The sequence below is a fragment of the Scleropages formosus genome, chromosome 23 (genome assembly GCF_900964775.1).
Source record: "Scleropages formosus chromosome 23, fSclFor1.1, whole genome shotgun sequence".
NCBI classification, from domain to species: domain Eukaryota; kingdom Metazoa; phylum Chordata; class Actinopteri; order Osteoglossiformes; family Osteoglossidae; genus Scleropages; species Scleropages formosus.
This window is the reverse complement of record NC_041828.1, coordinates 6,876,030-6,895,397: the sequence shown is the minus strand read 5'-3', so window position 1 is coordinate 6,895,397 and position 19,368 is coordinate 6,876,030. Positions and strand designations below refer to the sequence as shown.

The 19,368-nt window shown below is 43.8% G+C and overlaps 1 protein-coding gene across 3 annotated transcripts in view; it reads right to left on the bottom strand.

Annotated features, from left to right (window-relative positions):
- Positions 1-19,368, bottom strand: part of phf14 (PHD finger protein 14) — a 54,642-nt gene that overhangs the window by 23,775 nt on the left and 11,499 nt on the right. For 2 of the 3 annotated variants that reach the window (XM_018754429.2, XM_018754431.2), the window contains exons 5-15: positions 15,103-15,262; positions 13,381-13,492; positions 11,877-12,014; positions 9,871-10,017; positions 9,468-9,738; positions 9,172-9,278; positions 7,891-7,986; positions 4,866-4,972; positions 4,482-4,613; positions 2,860-3,022; positions 70-126 (exon numbers count right to left, since the gene is read on the bottom strand). In XM_018754429.2, the coding sequence (XP_018609945.1) occupies positions 70-126; positions 2,860-3,022; positions 4,482-4,613; positions 4,866-4,972; positions 7,891-7,986; positions 9,172-9,278; positions 9,468-9,738; positions 9,871-10,017; positions 11,877-12,014; positions 13,381-13,492; positions 15,103-15,262 (1,490 nt within the window). The remainder of the gene's footprint in view (positions 1-69; positions 127-2,859; positions 3,023-4,481; positions 4,614-4,865; positions 4,973-7,890; positions 7,987-9,171; positions 9,279-9,467; positions 9,739-9,870; positions 10,018-11,876; positions 12,015-13,380; positions 13,493-15,102; positions 15,263-19,368) is intronic. The other variant, XM_018754430.2, reaches the window with a different exon arrangement.

Below are 19,368 nucleotides of genomic sequence, written 5' to 3'. Positions count from 1 at the left end.
AAGTGGTTAGGGTTTGCTGGCTATAAAGGGAGCACTGGAAGTGCTGGGCTGAGGCCACTGCGAACCTACCTCCATCTTTTCTTCCTCGCACAGGGAAACACGCTTCCGCTTCTGGCCTCGAGTACGCTGAAAAAATTGGGATGAAAGTGTTACCCTTCAGTTGGAACCATTAATATTCATGGACATAGAATATAGGCATATCTAGAAGATGAACAATTGTTCATAACAAGCAGGGAAACTCCTCAATCCACACACCTCTGACTTTTGTACAGGGGAGGAAAGCCTATGGCATGGTGACCACTGGAGGCCGAACAACCTCAAAATGTAGACACCGAGGACATCTGTCCCAGGAAGAAGAGGCGCTCTGCTTTGCTTGCCTGCCCACTGAAGAGGGTGCTGTTTCAAGCACTATGTCGCAATCAGTTAAACCTACATATCACAGATTTATTCATTGGTTTTGTTCTGGGTATGCTTCAGTCAAAGCTTTAAAAAAAAAAAAAAAAAAAAATAAATAAAAAAAATAAAACCCACACTGGAAGACTCACACAAATCCACCCATTACTAAAAAAAAACTGCTTGTCCAGTGACATTACAAATGTAAATCAGTACTCCTGATTTGTCTGCGATGAAAAAAAAATTACCTTTGTATGGTAACCAGTGCTGTTAATGTCGTATAACCACTTCTTGAACTATAATCATGTTAATGTTCCATTTGGAGTGACGTACCGCTGCACTCAAAAGGTCTGCAGTGTAATCAGATGGACAGTTTGCGAGGCAGCCCTCCAGCTTGTCGGGAACTTTGCTGTTTCGGCCAGAATCAAAGGCTAATTTCCCAGTACAGCAGCACCTCTATTTACTGACACAACTGGGACCAGAAGCCTCTTTGCAACTCCAAAGTTACTTTTTACCAGCCTCCAATAAAACACATTTCCTCCCAGTAATTTTCACACACAGTTAGCACTTTCTACACCAGCGCATTCATCCATATGATTAGAAAGATAAATAAACGACAAAAGATAGATTAATTAAAAAAAAAAAAAAAAAAAAAAAAAAAGCACAAATCTCACTCTTAAATTTGAGTGGACAGGGGTACTGAGCGCTCTTTAAAAGAGGAAGAAAAATGGACGACATATTTAAACAGATTGGGGAAACAATTCCATCTGTCGCCTTTGGCATGGTGTCACATGGCAGACGGAGCGCTTAGCATTATAAATGCTCGATGTGAGGAGACCGGTGCCAGCTTGGCCCTCCGATGCTGCCACGTCACTAGCACCGGCAGCACCAAACAAAGGCGCAAATACATCTCATTATTTATCTATTACAGCAGACTCCATTAAGGTCATCTATTAAGGCAGGGCAGGAGATCAACGGTAATCCAATGCTGACAGCGACGCTACAAAGGCTATCAAACGAACCTGAAACAGAGCAAATTATATGACGTGTTTTGGGGGTGGGGGGGCCGCTCGGGACCAGCGGGAAGAGATCAGCTGATCCCCATAAACCCAGACGAGGCTCTGAGTAGAAACACTGCTGTGGAGACTTAGAACATTAAGCATGCCTTGTGTATGAAGATAAACTCTGCACCTGTGTTCTACCACCGGACATAAACGTGGCTGGAGCAGGAAATCAGTGCTGTTTGATCTTCCCATTCCCCACCGTGCTTTAGCAAGTTTGGTGTGGGGAGAGAAAGGTGCACGGCACATTGTGATAGCGCCATGTCTCCTTTCTCCACATACAAGCGCTCCTTTTCTTTTCACTGTCGGAGGATGGCAAAGCTGGGGAGAGGAAGAAGAGTGACTCTGACCACTGAGAACACTCCTCTATCTGCTCATTTGAAAGGACGACGAGCATCATTCCGTGGCTCTGTGGAGAGAAACTGCAGACCACAAGGGTATTTAACAAAAAAAATGGTGTGTGGTTCTTTCAATGGCTGTTCGGATGAAGCTTCTGCAGTTTCCAAAGGCTCTCTTGTTCAGCCTCTAGCGGGTGGAGATGGGGGAAAAAAGAGGCTATCGACAGAGTTTAAAAACAAAAGGGAGAAAAAGACAAAGGAAAAAGCGCTGGCTAGATTTTCCCAGAGATTGGCCTCCTTTGTCTTCTTTAACGGGAGCTGGGAAAAGGGGGCGGCTATCGAGAGAATCTGGGCATGGAGGATGGAGATAAGGGGGAGAAGAGGGGCAGCGAGGAGCCATGCAGCTGGCTGTAGTCCTCTCGCCACAGGGAGGAAGCGCTACACAAAGGCACGGAGCACACAGGATGGCGGGAGTGCCACAGGCGACACGGCAATAAACCAGAGAATCCACACCAGGCACAGGAAGACATGCTGGTGAGGAGAAGAATGCCAACCAAAGCAAATACACTACTTTTTAAGCAGCTTGCCAGATACCGCACAAGATGCTTCTGTACCTGTGTATAAGAATGGTGTTCATTCTAAACATAATATTATAATAGGACAATGTTTGACAATATTTTAACAGTCTTGGCTAAATGGGAAGAAAAATAACTATACTACCCTAGTTCAAACAACATCAAAGTTCAATTACTGAAAAGTGAAAAAGGAAGAAATGATGACGACTTAATGAGTAGTCTGATGGATCAGTCATGGAGATGAGTGAATGCAGTGTAGAGCAGGAAAGGGTATGTGCTGCAGTGTAACATGTATACTGGCATGTAGTAAGAGTACAGAAAAGGTACCTGTCTCACTGAAATGCCACCAGGAGTCAATGGTTATGTGAAGAAACCACTAACTACACAAGAATGTCCAGTACAGACGAAGAATGTCCAGTACAGACGAAAAATGTACTCCGGATCATAATAAATAGGAGACCAGCCAACATGTAACTAGACACCAACAATTACCGTGTTTCTCACTTGGATTTTTTTGGGCTCGGGCGACATGTCCTGCGGGATAAATTTGATTGGTCCCTTGATCTGCCGCCTGGATCTCTTGGTGCCATCCGGTAACGTTTCCATGGCGATGTCAGCCTCATCGCTGCTGGCCTGGTCGCATTCAGAGCACTGCCTAAGGGGGTAGAGTCATAGAGAAGAGATTCTGGGATTGTTTCTTTGATTCCTGTTATTTTCAATCAACTTTTATTGATTTCAATTTCAGTGAATATTTTGCAGGAGAGGCACAGGCCCTGAGGTATCTTTCCATGAGTTTTAGACACAAACAAACAGATGAGTTGCCTGTACTGCGTTTTCAGTGACATACAGTAGCTGCTTGCTGTTCTTTTATAAGCGAGATCTCACACAGAAACTAAGACAAAACAGCCAATATTTCTTTATGTACTATACTGTAATTCTCTATCAATTTATTTCAACATATTATGCCATTTCATCAGTATTGTCAACTTCTTTAACATCTATTTTTCCAGGACAGAATTAAAAAAAAAAAGGTTGAGTAAATCAGCACACCCGAAGACACAATTCCAAAAAGCCTGTGAACATCCTACACTCTTCAGAGACTATCACACTGCCTTCCTCCTTGACATCTCTTTGTGATATTCGCATAAAGGAGGGGGAAAGAAAAGACAGCAGTGCACAATTTCCAGGTTTCTTTCGAACAAGGAACCCCCTTTCAGAGCAACAGTATGAATCACAGGTACCTGGCTTGTAATCTCCAAGCTGAAATTTACCTCCGTACTGTATTTAAATCTATTACGAACCATCTTTATTCAGACAGAGACACCATCCCCCTCGACAGCTGACCACAGGGTGAATGCAAAGCTCAGAGAAATGCTCAGTGCTGAGTTTGGGCTAATCGGGGGTTTACAAATGTCAAAGACGTAAATAACCCTGGACTGATTCATCCGCTACATGAAAGAACCCCGCAACATGTGGGACGAAGAAGTCTGACGGTAAAAGAGATAGGGCGCACCTCAGGAGGCGTGAACCGGCCTCAACTTTGCCATCACCTGGATTACCCAGCATGCAGAACTCTCTAATTAGTTTTGACTCGCCCTTGCACACTTTTATCTTTCAAATTATTTTCTCATTCCTACCCAGCAAAGTGGAACTTCATCATGGATTCCTACTCATGGATTAAATGAGTTGCTCCAATCGCTGTCAAACGCACAGGCCTTGCTCAGGAAAAACAAACAAATATGCATCCTTACAGACACACATACACGCGCGCGCGCACACACACACACACACACACACACACACACACACACACACACACACACACACACACACACACACACCCTGCTCTTACCACACTTTTTCAGTTTACTAGTAAGCAACAAAAGTTTAAAGTTCCACCTCAACAGGTGATAGTCATGGAAACAAGGACATAAACACAAACAATGAGCTGTAGGTCAGTCTCAGTAGCTGCGGTTGGATAACCAAGTCAAACAATTTTTTCTTTGGATACACATTTGACATGCATGAGAGTGGCACACTGGCCCTTGGAATGACCACATCATTATCAGCTGAGAGAGATGAATTGCTCAGCCTCTTCCCACCCTTGGCCTCACCAGTAGCTGTTCTTGGTCTTCTTAGGCATACGGGAGAGTGGAGGGTCCAGGCAGCCAAGGTGATAGTAAAGCTTGCAGGTATCGCAGAGCAAGAGGAGGTGTTGGTCCTGGTTCTTCTTGCAGATCCCACAGCTGCAGAGAAACAGGGGGTGAGGACTAACTGACTGATAACTCACATAGCGTTTACCCACTGAGTGATGGGCCAAGAAATAAACTTTGCCAGATTTCAGATTTTGACATTCCAGTCTTTAATGCTGGGCATTATAGCAACTCTGTATCCATAAAAAAAAAATGCTTAGTTTGTATCCAAAAACTGCTGATTAAGCCTTTCAGATATTTAATCATCCAAAAGCATCTTGTGGAAGTATGGTGGATGGGGTCTACCTGTACAGGATGGCAGGGAGACTGGATGCCTTCCCAGGAGGACCTCCCTCTTTCTTGCTGGGCTTCCTCTCCTTGGGGGCTTTCAGGACAGCTGGCAGACTTAGCTTCTGTGAGGGTAGGAAGGGAAATGTTGGAAGGAGAGGATCCACTGCTGCTGTTAATGTTAATAGAAACTGCTACAGCCTGAACACATTTCTCTCAGCTTTTAAAGGTCCAAATAATGGGCAGCATTCAAAGAGAATTCAGAGACTCGGCTTCATTGCGTCAACATCTAACACCTTCATTCCGGAGAATTGCTAAAAACACTGAGGTTGAACAATAGTGCTTCTCAACTGCCAACACATGGGTGATCCCTGGGTTAATTATCTCATTGGGGAATAACTTCAGGCCTCTCCTTGGAGCTGCTAAGATTCAAGTGTTTTGACGGGACGGAAGGTGACTCGATCGCCAATGTTCCACCCAGGATGGTAGCATGCGACAACAGAGAGTGAACAGAACAACTGCAATGAGTAAATTCAATCAAAACCTAAAAGACATGTCGTCCTCAAGCTGAGTAAGAGAAGGGAGAGAATGTGACTGTTTGGCCTGTAAACACTGAATACTACAATTTGTCTTCATGTTCCAAAAAAGCATAATATACATGAGAAGAAACGTGGCATGAACAAAGAACATGTTTGTTTATCAATGGAAATATTTTACAGCAATTCCACACAGAACAATGCTATAAAAAAAAGACTTAAAACTCTTGCAGAGATGCACTGAATAACTTGAGGAGACTGGCATCTGCTAATATTGTCAATAATATAACCTGCCGTCTACTGGCAGGAGATGAAATATATGAAATAGGAGACACAAAAGCACACAATGTTGTGACTGATGTTGCTGCTTAAACATTGCACATTGATAATTATACAATTTATTGGAGTCACTGAGGAAAAAACCGTGTGGCATCTTCCATCTGACAACTCCCTCGCCTCTACCTTCCGTTATTTATTGGTTGTGCAGATGCCCTTATCCTGTGACAATTGCGATGATTAAAAGTTTACATCTTGGCAGCAAGGGAACATCTGTAGAGCAGAAAAAAACTGGATCCGAAACACAAACATGAACATGCGGCATAACGTAGTGTGGCAATAATATTAAGTGTTTCATCATCGCTCAAGTTCTGAGCTGGTTTCTCTTCCTTCCAATTCTACATGTCTGTCTACCTCTGTCCTCATGCATCCTCCTCACACTAGCAGGTGTGCCTCACTTTGCCCCACTGCCACCAACAGCTTCTCCAGCTCAGCGTTCACCCCCCGGCGCACACCTTCTCTCCATTTACGATCCTGTCAGGTACTGGGAAGGCTCAAGCTGGTTGGGGGGGGGGTTACTGCGATCGCTCCAGCCTGGCGCCACACCACTGCTGTCTTCTCACCTCAATGCACTTCACACCTTTAACCCCCTACCTTCACCTTCATCAACCCTTACATAGACTCATTCTTAGGATGAAAAGTGGCATGTGTGCACAACAGCGTTCAACTCAAAATAGCTCAATGGCACAATCCTGACAAACTGTTGACAACCTCCCTGACATCATGGTGCTGCTCTATCAACGTGACAGCACAAGCATGGTAAACTTTATGATGGAATCACAATGTTTATTTCACCTCACGATGGCCCTTCTGCTATAAAATGAGTTACACAATACGAGAACATTTCACAATACGACACAAGTACAGCGATGTTCTTTGGGGTCTGCGGATGTGACAGCAGTGGCAGAGATGGAACCACAGCCAATCGGTGAGACGAATATGAGTATTCTCAGCCAGTGAGCTGCTGCCTAATGGGCTGGTGTATCTCAGTGGCCCCGCTTGGTGTTGTGGAAAGACCTGCCTTGTTTTTTTTTTTTATCTGACAAAAGTGGAAGTGGCAGTGCTCCGATTGCATTGATCCTGCCCTTAGTGAGATTTACTGAAATGTACTTTAATGTTTTCCCGATATACACCGCCACCATGTGAGGCGGCAGCCCTAAAGGAAATATGCTTTGTAACTGCTGACTTGTATATGTAAATAAAAATCATGCTATGTTATTAATCCATGTGAAGAAATGCGCTCAGGCTGCCACTGCAAAGGTGACAAACATGTCTTTGGACTGTAGGGGGGAAGGTTCTGTGAACATGAGGAGAAAGTACAGACTCAATACAAACTGAGTGGGGATTGAAATCGTGTATAAAAGTATAATTTGAGAACATTATTTTCCAACAGCAGACAGCAAAAAGGTAAACCCACATTTAATAAAAAAAAAAAAAAACATGCGGGGGCAGTATATTAATAGTTACTGTTATTCACTCTATTTCAGTTTGTTACACAGCCTTTTCCTTGTAACATTAAACATTATTTAGGGTGATTTTGGGTGAACTTGTGACAAATTAGAATTGTTTCCCACAAAGAAATAATGGCGTAAGTAACTTCATTATGTCCATTTTCCACATTCCGTATGATTTTATAACCAGTTAATGGGGGACAACCTGCAGATTAACATGAACCACCTGTTACCGGACACAAATGGAAGCTCTGACATGTGATTTACACGGGAACAGTAAAATATGGTAATGCACTATGACATAACACGACATTTTACTTGGCAAGGCAAGAAGCGGCTAACAAAGACTCCCACTGCTATACATGTCAGACTCATCACACGGTCGTGACCCCTTCGCCAACACAGCTCTGCAAGATGGTTGCCATGGCGAAAGGCAGCAAGTGGGACAGGTGCTTAACTTTGGAGTCCAGTCTAGCTTCATGGCAAATGACAGGTCAATCAGTTGGCGCAAATGAAAGGATTTTTTCCACAAACAAGATAGCCATTGCAACAACAGAATTAAAGCGGCACCACAACCCCCCCGGTCTGTTGACCACAATCTGGATTCCTTTCAATCACGTATCATTGCTCTGGTTGCAGCACAGAAATACAAATTGATTTCCCCCATTCCCTCTTTCCCTCCCTCAGCCCGGTGCGGGGGCAAAGCGGGGGGAGACGTACCTGGCCCAGGATGCTGCCCAAGAGGGTCCACACGGCCTGGCCCTCGCTCCTCAGTGCCCCATTGATATTCTGCAGCTCCTCTAGCGACTCGCAGAGCTGGAGAGGAGATAACACGGCACGGTGCCGCAGATAAGATAACGTAGCAGGACAGCCTCATACACTTTCATGACACGTGCACTCACAAACACAGACACACATACACAGACACACACAGACTCCTACAGCCATGCAAACCCTTTTAGGTGAACACGATAACAATCTAAGTTGATTTAGACTGCAGGACTCTAAATTCCAGATGTTCACCCGTCTCTACCTTGAAGCTGTGGATGATACAAGGAAACAAATGATGTGATACAGCTCATCATGTCGACATGTTTTCGCTGCATGTCCAACTGAGCCCAGCACAAGGCTTTGTGACAGGGTATGTGAACCTGCTGGAGAAAGACAGCTGCCTGAAGCAGAGTAAAATCACCTGGCTGTGGGTTCATTCAGGTACTGGCCTGCGCTTGAGTGCAATAGAAAATGGCTTCATTCCCCTGTCGCTGTAGGAAAAACTTCAGCACATCAGAACTGTCATCAGGTATTTTCAAACCCACTTTCAAAAAGCAGAAAGACATCTACAAATCTTCCATATACTACATAGTATGTACTGACTCCCCTAATAACAGTTGAGAAAAACAAATGGTTTTACCAACAATGTCAAAGAAAAAGAAAATAGTTTTCCTAATTTGGAATAAAAAGGAAACATGTCTGCAGCTTTGTCTATAATGAGACATTTTTGTTTCGGTAGTTCATCTCCTACCCCTCCACCAAACCCTGAGCCTCTCTCCAAGGCGAGTGTCATGTAAAAGCAACTGAAGCGATGCAATTAGCAACACACACTCCATTAATAACACTTAATACATACAGAAAAAGACTGAACGCGACATTAACTTCTCTGACTTTCGCTCCCATTTTATTGTGCCTCCGTCAAGGCTGACGGAACAGCTTCGCGGACACCCTGGTTCAGGAGTCGCGTGATCCACAGAAAGTGTGTACAGCTGCAAGGCTTCCAACGCCACGTGACGGGAGGTTAACGACAGGCAGGCGCTTTGACGGCTCTCAGCTTATTTCCCCACAGCAAAAATCCAGACGTTTTTGGAAAGATTAATCTCCTTCACGTTGTTGTGTTTGCTAGAAACAAGACTAAAGAGCAAAGTGTGCTATCTGAAAACAAGCGCCAAATACACTAAGAAAAGAACAGGAGCATAGTCTAAGAGGTGGAAGCGCTGCAGGTCATACCTTGTTATACTCGACATGCAGCTTTTCCTGCTCACTCTCCAGCTTGTCTTTCAAGCTCTTCTGTTCCAGGATGTTGTTTTGTATCTGGATCATGCGCATGTTCCTCTCTGAGTGGAGGGTGCAGAAGGGGGTCAGAGGGAGACAGACCCATTCACATTAGGTTGAGTAGAGAAGGCAACCAGCGCAGTAAACATGTTGCAGTGCCAATACCACGTGCAATTCTCAGGAGCAACGTTTGATATTTTGTAAGTATATCTGTCACATAGATGCAAGTTCTCCTTCGCTGGCTGCCGTACCCAGGTAGTAGTTGACGAAATCGGCTGTGAGGGCAGGCTGCTTGTGTTTGCGGCGGCCGTCCACGCTGGCGCTCGTGTCTGATGTGTCTACGGGGAAGATATCCGTACTGATGCCCATGAGCTCTGCCTTGCGCATCAGCTTGCGGATGGCCGATGCACTAGAGGTGAGCGGGCGCGGCAGCTTCTCACGCGGAACCCATGCCTGCGGCCGCGTGTTCCGAGACAGCTCTGCCTTCGCTCGGTACTGCTGTAGTCGGGTTGTGATACGAGCCTGGTGGCGGATGACACGGTAAAAAAATAAATTGTGACTGCATTAACCTAGAGTCAACAACCTGGACAGGATTCCTCATTTGGATGACAAGTAAAGCATGGGACAGCCACATGACCTGGGTCGAGGCCACACCTGTGCCTCCAGTGTTAACTGCTTCTCCCTCTCCTGCAGCGACATCTTGCAGTACGACTGCAGTGCCAAGTAGTTCTTCCTCTTCCATTTCCTGTCGAAACGATCCGCGTGCTGCTTGCAGTAGGCGAAAAAAGGATCCGCTATGTCCTGGTAAGAAACAAACACAAAGTGCTCTTAAACCACCGTGCCTGCTCCACACCAATCTGCAGCAATTAAAAGTACAACTGTTTTCATCGTTTAATTAATCTACATCATCGGGTATGTCTAAAATGAAATCAGTAACTAAATCTGGCATATAGGTGTCTAATGGATAGATAAGTCTTGGTTTCAACTGGCAAAACTTTGGTATAAATAGATGAAACACAAAACATATACCAAGCAACCTCGCTACCATGCCTTTGGGAGGCAGTTGGTTTAAAGAAAGAAAGAAAAAAAAACTCTGACAAGACTGAAATATTATCTTGTGTTCTTAGACGTAGGACATTTAAACAATAAAACTAAACTACACAGAGATTAACAGACCATTACTGAGGCCTCTACAACAAATTCACAACATCGGAGAACAACTTTCAGACAGCAGACATCCTGGATGATGCCCTTTTTCCGCCTTCTGGCTCCTCCAAACGGCATAGGCTTAAGGTGCCTCAACGGTCACCATCAGCGGTTGCGCCTGCAGATAGAGACCCCGGTCACAGCCTGCTGGATTAAACGGATTGGAATGAGCAGCCACTTTCTGGAGTTGTTATCGCAGCGCTTGCTACCTTTATATGGCAGGAAGACACAACGCACATGACAAGCCAAGTGTGAACACTCTGGGGCGCTAAACCGGGACCAGCTCTTCCAGAGGGTTCAAGTCACATCAGCTGTCTGTGGAGAACCCTCATTCTCACCACGACCCAGTGGCTCTGAACATGGAGCTGCCGCGTGTCAAAAAGCCCATTAAGGCAGGTACATAACATATTTCATGGAGTAAAAGCCAGGAAAAATGTGCTGCATGTGTCACCTTTCTGCCTGTATACCAAGTACTTGTATTGAGACCACCGTCAGAACACAGACAGATCCACTACTCTGAATGCTGAGCCACTGAGTGCCCTAAATGGAATAAAGTTCACTCTTACAAGCCCTAATAATTCATCTGAGTGGGTGAGCAATGTGGAAGGTTATTATTATCATCATTACTGCTGTTGCTTAACGAACACTTATTTGAAGAAACCGACAATTTTACCCATTTACAAAAAGTATCTTAGGTTATATATAGAGAACATACATTCTGTAAAGAATACAACATTATTATGTTGTTTCTCAAAGTAAATTTTAAGTGGCCCAAAAAAAAAAAAAAGAAGAGGACTGTTCTACATTCCACCATTTAAAGTTATTACTATTACTTTGGATCTCAGCCACCATTTTTATCCACTTTTACCCAAAGCAACTTAAAACTGCACCCATTTTAGAGAGATGGGAGATATTTCATCGAAGCTATTCAGGTTAAATATCTTGCTCAAGGTTGCTGCTATCTTAGCTTTGAACCTGCAACCTCCAGGTTACAACAGCGTCTCAAAAACGACGCTGCCACCTGCGGTGAAAATTCAAATAAACAGCAGTGGAACTTCAAACAACTTCAGTTCACTTTGCACAGAGAGAATTGTCGAGTCCCCTGTCCAACATGCTGAAATAAAGCAGAAAAGCTGAGCCATGTGTACGCTGTAATCCATACCCAATGTGTGACATGGGCCTGGGGACAGGAAAGCGCACCCTGGAGAATGGGGGGGGTCATCCCTAGGATTTATGGGCTGGTATGTTTGAGTTGACCAGCCCAGCCGAGTGTGGCTGTGGTCTGGGTGACAGGACTTTATTACTGATAACGAAGGCCTTCGCGTCGCTTTGGCTTGCTTCACTGCAGATACAGACTCACTACACAGAGTGACAGCTGGCCACAAAAGTTGTCTTTTTTTTTTAAACTCCTGGCACTCCTGCAGCCTGACCAGGTACTACTTTGTCGCTCTCACCTCCTCTGCAGCCGCCTCCGACAGCAGGCCCTCTCGCTGTGCGCATGTCACATGGAAGTAGGAGCGGCACATGCCTGCGTCGCAGCTGATGCACACGCCTGTCCGGGCAAAGCGTGTATCCTCGCATAAGCTGCATTCCTGCGAGGAGAGAAGCCTTTAAGAGCTCACACACGAACAGCGTGACACCTGCCAGCACCTGTAATGCAGATCATTCGACAGCTGCCAACATATGGACTGCCAAGGTCATTCAAGGTCATTCATACCTGGTACACCCATTGCATACAAGGTTGTAAGAAACAAAGTTCAAGTGTTTTAGAACATTAAGTAGTGGGGGGGGGGGGGAAAACATTCTGCAAGGGCAGGCGTGATATCCAAATTTTGGGAACCAAATGTTTTCTGAGCTAGATACATTTTTCGCTCCAGTGCTTCTGGTTTTAAAATTTAACTCATTTTAAAAACTGATTTGTCTTGGACGGGGCAATATGAGTGACCATAAAAAATTATCTGAAGTGCTTCTCAAAATTTCTCAGTTTAATTAAATGACTTTAAATGTCTTTGTGCACAACTGTCTTTGCTTTGATTTAGTGCATCCAAAAATAATTTGAGGTAATTTATTTTTTGAAAAATGCCCCTAATTTTTTTTTAAAAACCAAAACATCTGACAGATAAAAACCAATGGCAGTTTTCCCCAAAGTTTTGGAACTAGAATGAAAGTACATTTTATACATATTTCAATGATACAAGACACAAAATAATGATTACTAAGAAAAAAAATACCTCTGTAGCCTCAGTACAAAGTCCCACTAAGAATTCTGGAGATTAAAGCTCTATATGAACAAACTCAAAATGCCTCAGCAATGCAAGGTTTCTTTGCATAGGTTGTGTATTAACCAATTAAGCGTGCAATATCTCAAATTACAAATCACGTTAATAAAACTCACCTTTGTCCCTCATACGTAAAGAGGTACTGTTCTGGAAATGGAACTTAAGTAGCCCCATCAAATGGGCTCTAAAATTAAAATTCTGTAGGTTAATTTGGGCCCTTATGTGGTGATGAACAAGCGCCCTCCGTCTCAGAACTGCTGAATACCAGCGTTCAAAGAGGCTCTCACAAACCATCTCTTTTGGAACTGCTTTTCTCCAATCTCACAGCTTCAGCATGCATCACACCTCCTGTCATGACCATTTTACTTAACAGCATTTTATTTATCGTCAGAGTCGTTTCTACAGGCAACTACTTATATCAGACAAATTAACTGTACTCCTATAATCACGTGCCTGTATCTCAAGCTCTTTGCCTGTTGTGAAATGCGACATTGTTTACCCTGAACTTGGTGTTACTTTAAAGAAATGCATGTGCTAAAAATAGAAATAAAATGAAAATCCAAATCCAGGAGCATAGAGATTCAAAAATGCATGTGAGGGACGATTTATAAATGGAGGGAGTTCTGGCCCTGGGGCGAGGTGGGGTTAGGTCGATGCAAATGACGAGAGGGACACTTACCTTGGCTCCATATTTTGAGTAGTTCATCTCAGTGAGGGTCACTGGACGCAGTTTATCGATGTCTCCAAATGCCACCCCAGGAACGTACAGAGCACAGACCACATGAACCCACCTACAATGAGAGATAAAGAGTCAAGCAACACGTTTTGGGAATGTCCCGGATCGTAGTGGTGTGACTGTGCAATCATCTCGGAGGCAAATGTGTGTATCTCAAACAGTAATGACATAAAACACAAAAATGAACTGAGTTACTTTAGAGCCTCGAAAAATAAAACCTGCGCATTCTGTTCCATCAGAGCCAAAAGCCATGGTCCACGGTGACACAATTTCAAATGCAGGCTTTGGCACACAGGGCCCTAAGTCCAATATGGAGATACCCATCTCCTGCTGGCCTCTGCACCACCGTTTAATTTGCTGTTTTTTTTTTTACGCTCTAGTGAAGTAGTAAATTCAGGCGCAGGCCAGCCAGGGAATGCCATCACTGATAACGTGGCTGGAGGCTCCAGGCTTCACAGAGCTCTGAGCTGGCCACTCCAGGCTGGAGATTGGGCAGACCGGACGGACAGCAGGGCCAGACACAGACAGCCCTGTGTGATATTAGGACACGCACTCCCTTCTGCGATTGAGCCATGTCAAAAAATAAGGACTCATTAATACTGTACTAGACCATAGGAGGTAAGAACTTGCCAAGTCAGACCAATGTAACTGTACGGACATTCTGTAAGAAAATCTTAATTATTACAACCATAATATTTTACTTATTACTGTGCTGATGTTACTGTATTACACTGCAATTAATACCGTAGAGTACCATAACTTTGCAATACAATTCATCAACATACATGGTCGCTGACCATACAGTATATAATACCCTAGAGGTAGTCAGACACTATATAAGGTGGACACATTATTTGAGCCGGCACATAAATATGACTAACTGAATGCTATAGTGCAAATCGGTCAGAACACCCCTTATAAGCAACCTAATAACAAGTGCTTTGTGAAAAGTTTGTGGAAAAGTTTTATGCAACTACTCGTGTGATGTACATTGGTTCATATGGTGGAAAGAAATAACTGCACTTAATGACACGTCTGCATCTACGTCTCTTTTCCTTGTAATGTAATGCACACGTATTTTCTATGAGATGTACATCGCTTTGGAGAAAAAGCATTGACCAAATGAATTAATGTAAATGTAAAAGTAAGGTGAATTGAGGTGAGTGCAGTAAGCAGCAAACAGGCCAAGTATGAACAATACATTTACATTTAATCATTTAGCAGAAGCTTAAAATTTTCCAAAGTGACGTACATCTCAGAGAAAAATACAATGAGTGCATTATACAATATTAGTAGTAGCAGCTTGGGCAACAGTTCCATTCCATGAGATTTATAGCATTCCACTAATTAATAGAGCTGTATGTCTCAAGGGTGCAACATCGTTAGCAGGGAGTGGGACTTGAACCAGCAACATCACTTGTACATGGTAAATGTCTGTGATCTTAACCTGCTGCCCAATAATACGCAACCCAGTTTGAGGACAAGTACATGGCAGTTGAAGGCAACAGACACTCTCTGTTTCATACCATGGGGCACCGACTGACACTTGGGTGGGTATTAAAAGTTTTCTTTCTGCAAAACTGAACTATGAGTTGTAGGCTTACAAACGATGCGCAATCAGCCTTTTTCTGGGAATGAATGTGGGTAAATGGCAGAACAGCCCACCTTCCTGCATCAGTCTCCTTGAAGATGCCATGCTGGTTAGGGCAGAGTTCGCAGCTAGGTGTCACACCGTTTTTGCAGGCGTCACAAAACCACGGCTCTGTGGAGTTCTCAGACGCAGAGCTCATGATGGAGTCGCTCTCCCCGTCGACGCCATAACAACCTAGAGGGCCGAAAACAATTTTATCATCATGTTGGCTTTCAAAAAGCTGCATGGATTAAAGCCAGTGTATTGTAGTTCCTCCCTCCAAAGATATTTTCAGCATAAGTTTTTAAATGAGACAGAAAATTCAGTACTGTAAGAGCTGTAACTATTGCAAGTGTCAACATACTCACCTATGGGCCTACCTGCAGCCAAGAAACAGATGAATTAAATCAAATTCTAGAGTCCATACTTCCCCTGAATAGCTTTAGCCATTGTTATTGGTATCTTGGTATCTGCCTATTACCAATCGCGCTCTGAACCAAAACACTGGTTCTCGGAGCGGCCTCCAATCTTGTACAGCCTATTTATGGCTCAACTGTCGAGTGAATCGACAATAGTCCTTTTGAACTGTGATACAAGGCTCAAAATTGCAAACCCACAGGGAACCGGCCAAAGTGAGCTGAAGCTGGTGAAAAGTGATGACTATGGGATAACTGCGTAATCCACCGTGAAAAGATTATCCCTGTGAAATGATGGTTTGACAGTTTAGGGAAGTCTGGCAGGGAAATTCACAGTGGATTGGGGGGAGGGGGGGCTCGACTATGTCGAGATCCAATTAAAGACTTGGGGATGGAACAACATTACAGGTGTTACAGCCAAGTGTAACAAGTATGAGCTTATGGACTGGACAACGAAATCTGTTTCTATGCAATTTACAGGTAGTGATGTGCAGCTTAAGAAGGTGAGAACATATATTATTCTGACAGAACAGATATCACCCCCGTTGCTGCCTAATGACCACCTCCATGTACTTACAATTATACCTCCTGTCCTGTCGCTCCCTGAGATTAATGTCTTTGAACACTGGGCGACTTGGGTCAGAATTTGTCAAGCTTGTTTTTCATGCAGTTAAATTCATTTAGCGTGGCTTCCGACATTTGGGACTAGCAAGGCACTTTCATCTGTCACTAAGGACCCGGGGGCCACAGTTGCACAACTATTGCGCCATTATTTACACAACATACCATTTTCTTATCGAGGAACCTGTCCTTTAAACTATGCAGAGTTCTCAGTGAAGTGCCCTTTCCAAATTTCTGTCTTTGAGGACAGCACAAGAAACACTGAACGCTGACTGATCAGTGGCCTGGACACATCTTTGGGTCCAGGCAATGTGAGTGGTTCGGCAGTCTTATCAGGTTTTCAAAAAGGGTATGTATTCTTTTAATAGAGCCAATAAGCAGAAGATATGACCTTCTATAACCACTAAGGGACTGATAAAAAAAAAAATGCAGTACCATAGAAAAGAGATGACTGATCCATACATGAACAGCGAAGAAAATTCCAGGTTCCATCATTTTAATATATGCTTAATTGTCTGGCCTTACGCCCTGTGTTGCCGGGTAGGCTCCGGTTCCCCGCGACCCCGTATGGGACAAGCGGTTCCAAAAATGTGTGTGTGTGTGTGTTTGAAAAATGATACCTGCAAAAGTAAAGACAGATGTAAAAGGATTAGCTCACTTTGGCTATGGACATGATTCCTAGCTCAAGGCAGCATGGGATTATTGACATGGGGACGGTGATCATACACTATCCAGTGACACAAAGAAGGAGTGGGGTCCCAGTCTCTTGCGATTATGCCATTAATGCATCGGTGACAAGAGACTGTGCCACAGGGTGATGAGAGAAGTAATCTCTGGAATCATAAATACAGCAGTCATCATCTCCTCACCAGAAAAACATCCAAATGTCAGTCAATCACTGTCTCATCATATTTCAGTTTAGCATTTTAAATTGAGAATTCTCTTGTGCGGTTCATTTTTCACAACAGATTTATTGCTGAAACAGCTGATAAAATTGCTTGACATCTTTCATGGCCAACTTCTCATAATTCTTTACTGTAAAGCGCTGTCTGTATTATACTGAATCACACAGCGTACAACGACCTTTTAAGTCAACCAGGAGAAATAAATGACTGTGGGGCTGCTAGTACATGACCTCATTAGTCCGAGGTGATGTAGTTCAGGTGACGAGCGCCTTTAACTTGACAAATGCTAAGCCAGGTAGAATCAAAAGCCCACAGTAAAGAAAGGGCTGCTGAGAGATCATGTACTTTACTTTGCAGTTCATGTGTTACACATAGTATACACAGGTGTGCACACACGCAGCTGTGCTTTAACTTTTTCACTTCTCCTGCAGTGATATCAGAACCATTGCTATATGAACAGCAAATCTATTTAAAAAAAAAAAAAAAAAAACCCCAAAACAAAGCAGCAGAAGTTAAAGATACAGAAATGGGCCCAGACAATTTGAGATTAAAATGTAAAACACTCTGTGTAAATAAGAAATTTATGGTGTATAAACCAGTATTGAAAGTGAGATATAGACACTATTCACAGAAGGAATGAAACAAAGGTTGATGTTTCAGAGGCACCTCTGTTTGACGAAAGGTAAAATAATGGGGGAAAATCAGTTTTACTGCCGATTTACTGCCAAGGGAGCTCAAGGGCACCTGTGTGCCGTAGAGGCCACTGGCAGCTGCTGCGATGGGCACCAGACCTACCTCTCTGCTTCACCGGTGGCCTGTCAGCTCCAATGACATCACGACTGGCGGGCATGGAGAGGTGCCTACAGCGGTTCCAGCTGTAGGGACTGCAAGCCCTGCCAAATCCTCTCATGCTGCCGCTAATGAAAGAAGCCTCCACAAGTTTGTTTTTACTCTGTCTGTGTCTCATGCAGGACAAAATTCATCGCACAATTCCTGCTACTGCTGTGTAAATACTGACTTGTGCTGCTTCAATAAACCAATCAATAAAATCAATGGAAATGGAAAGAGGGAAGTGCTGGATCATCACAGATTTGTTTCATTTTGGCAGCTCTCCAAGATTTTTTTTTTTTTTTTTTAATGAAAATACCTGACTTAATTAATCATCTACCCCTACAGAAATAAGGTGCATTTTTACTTGGGATCTTCTGCCTCCCCTTTATGGGTAATGCCAACCGAATAGTTAAACAACTAAACTACGTGAAAATAAAATGGACTAATCACAGGAGGGATATAATTAGCACTGTGGTCTAAAATGCATTAAAGACTCCTAGAAATCAATAGCAGCAGCATGTTAATTGGGTATAGAAGATGTGTAAGCTCATTAATGATGATGTGCATTGGGAAAAGGTTCTGTCTGCAGGGTAGCGCAATGGACAATGGAAAGAAGATAGTCACGGTTAAAACAATAGCTCAACTTCATAATTTTACTGAAGTCATAACTTTTGAATGACAGCTTTACAGGGAACAAACCAATATATACTGTACATATTTAGGGAGTCAGAAGGAACAGAAGGAACCCCAATGCAACCTCTGCCCAGGAGGTGTCATTGGGTGTGAAGCCATTAATGGTGACGTCAATAATGAGATTCTTTTTACCCCTGCGGTGGGGCCCTACATTAATCAATGACTGAGCAGGTCCAGCGATCACACCTGTTAGCGGCTCAGCCTGCCACGTCTTGAAAAGTTGGAGCCTAATGGATGGGGCTGCATGGGAGGGGTCTAGGCCAGGTAGCTTGTATCGGTTAGTGAACGATTTCCCGTTCACCTCTAACTGTCTGATATGCAAGTAAAACTGAAAGTACTTCTTACTGAGCAACATGACAGGACATTACACCTTTGTCCACACAATCGTTATAACTCGTAGGCTATTTACCACGTACTGTAGCAGAAGAGGTATGAGGTAAGAAACACACCTATATGCACTATGGGGTGTTTGACAGCACAGTGCTGTGTATATACTGAAGTGCAGCTAAACATTTTCATTGATCTGATGGAAACATCCATGTCAGAGAAACAGAAAAACGTGACCGGCCAGAAGACTGGATTGGCTCCAATTCTTCGGATGCATTTGCAGCCAGTCCTCATCACAATCCACAATAGCATGTTCAAATGTCAAAGACGAACCATTCCAGTGCCACTTTATTCCACATGTGAGATTTGGGCCGTGGTCAGTTTTTGAAGATGCTCTGCAGGAAAGCTCTAATAGCCTCTGAAGAGAGTGCAGAGAGAGGGCTCCACACGGCAACGAGAGTAACCCACGGCTGGTCGTCGCCACAAAGCTGCTGATTAAAAGCCTGGC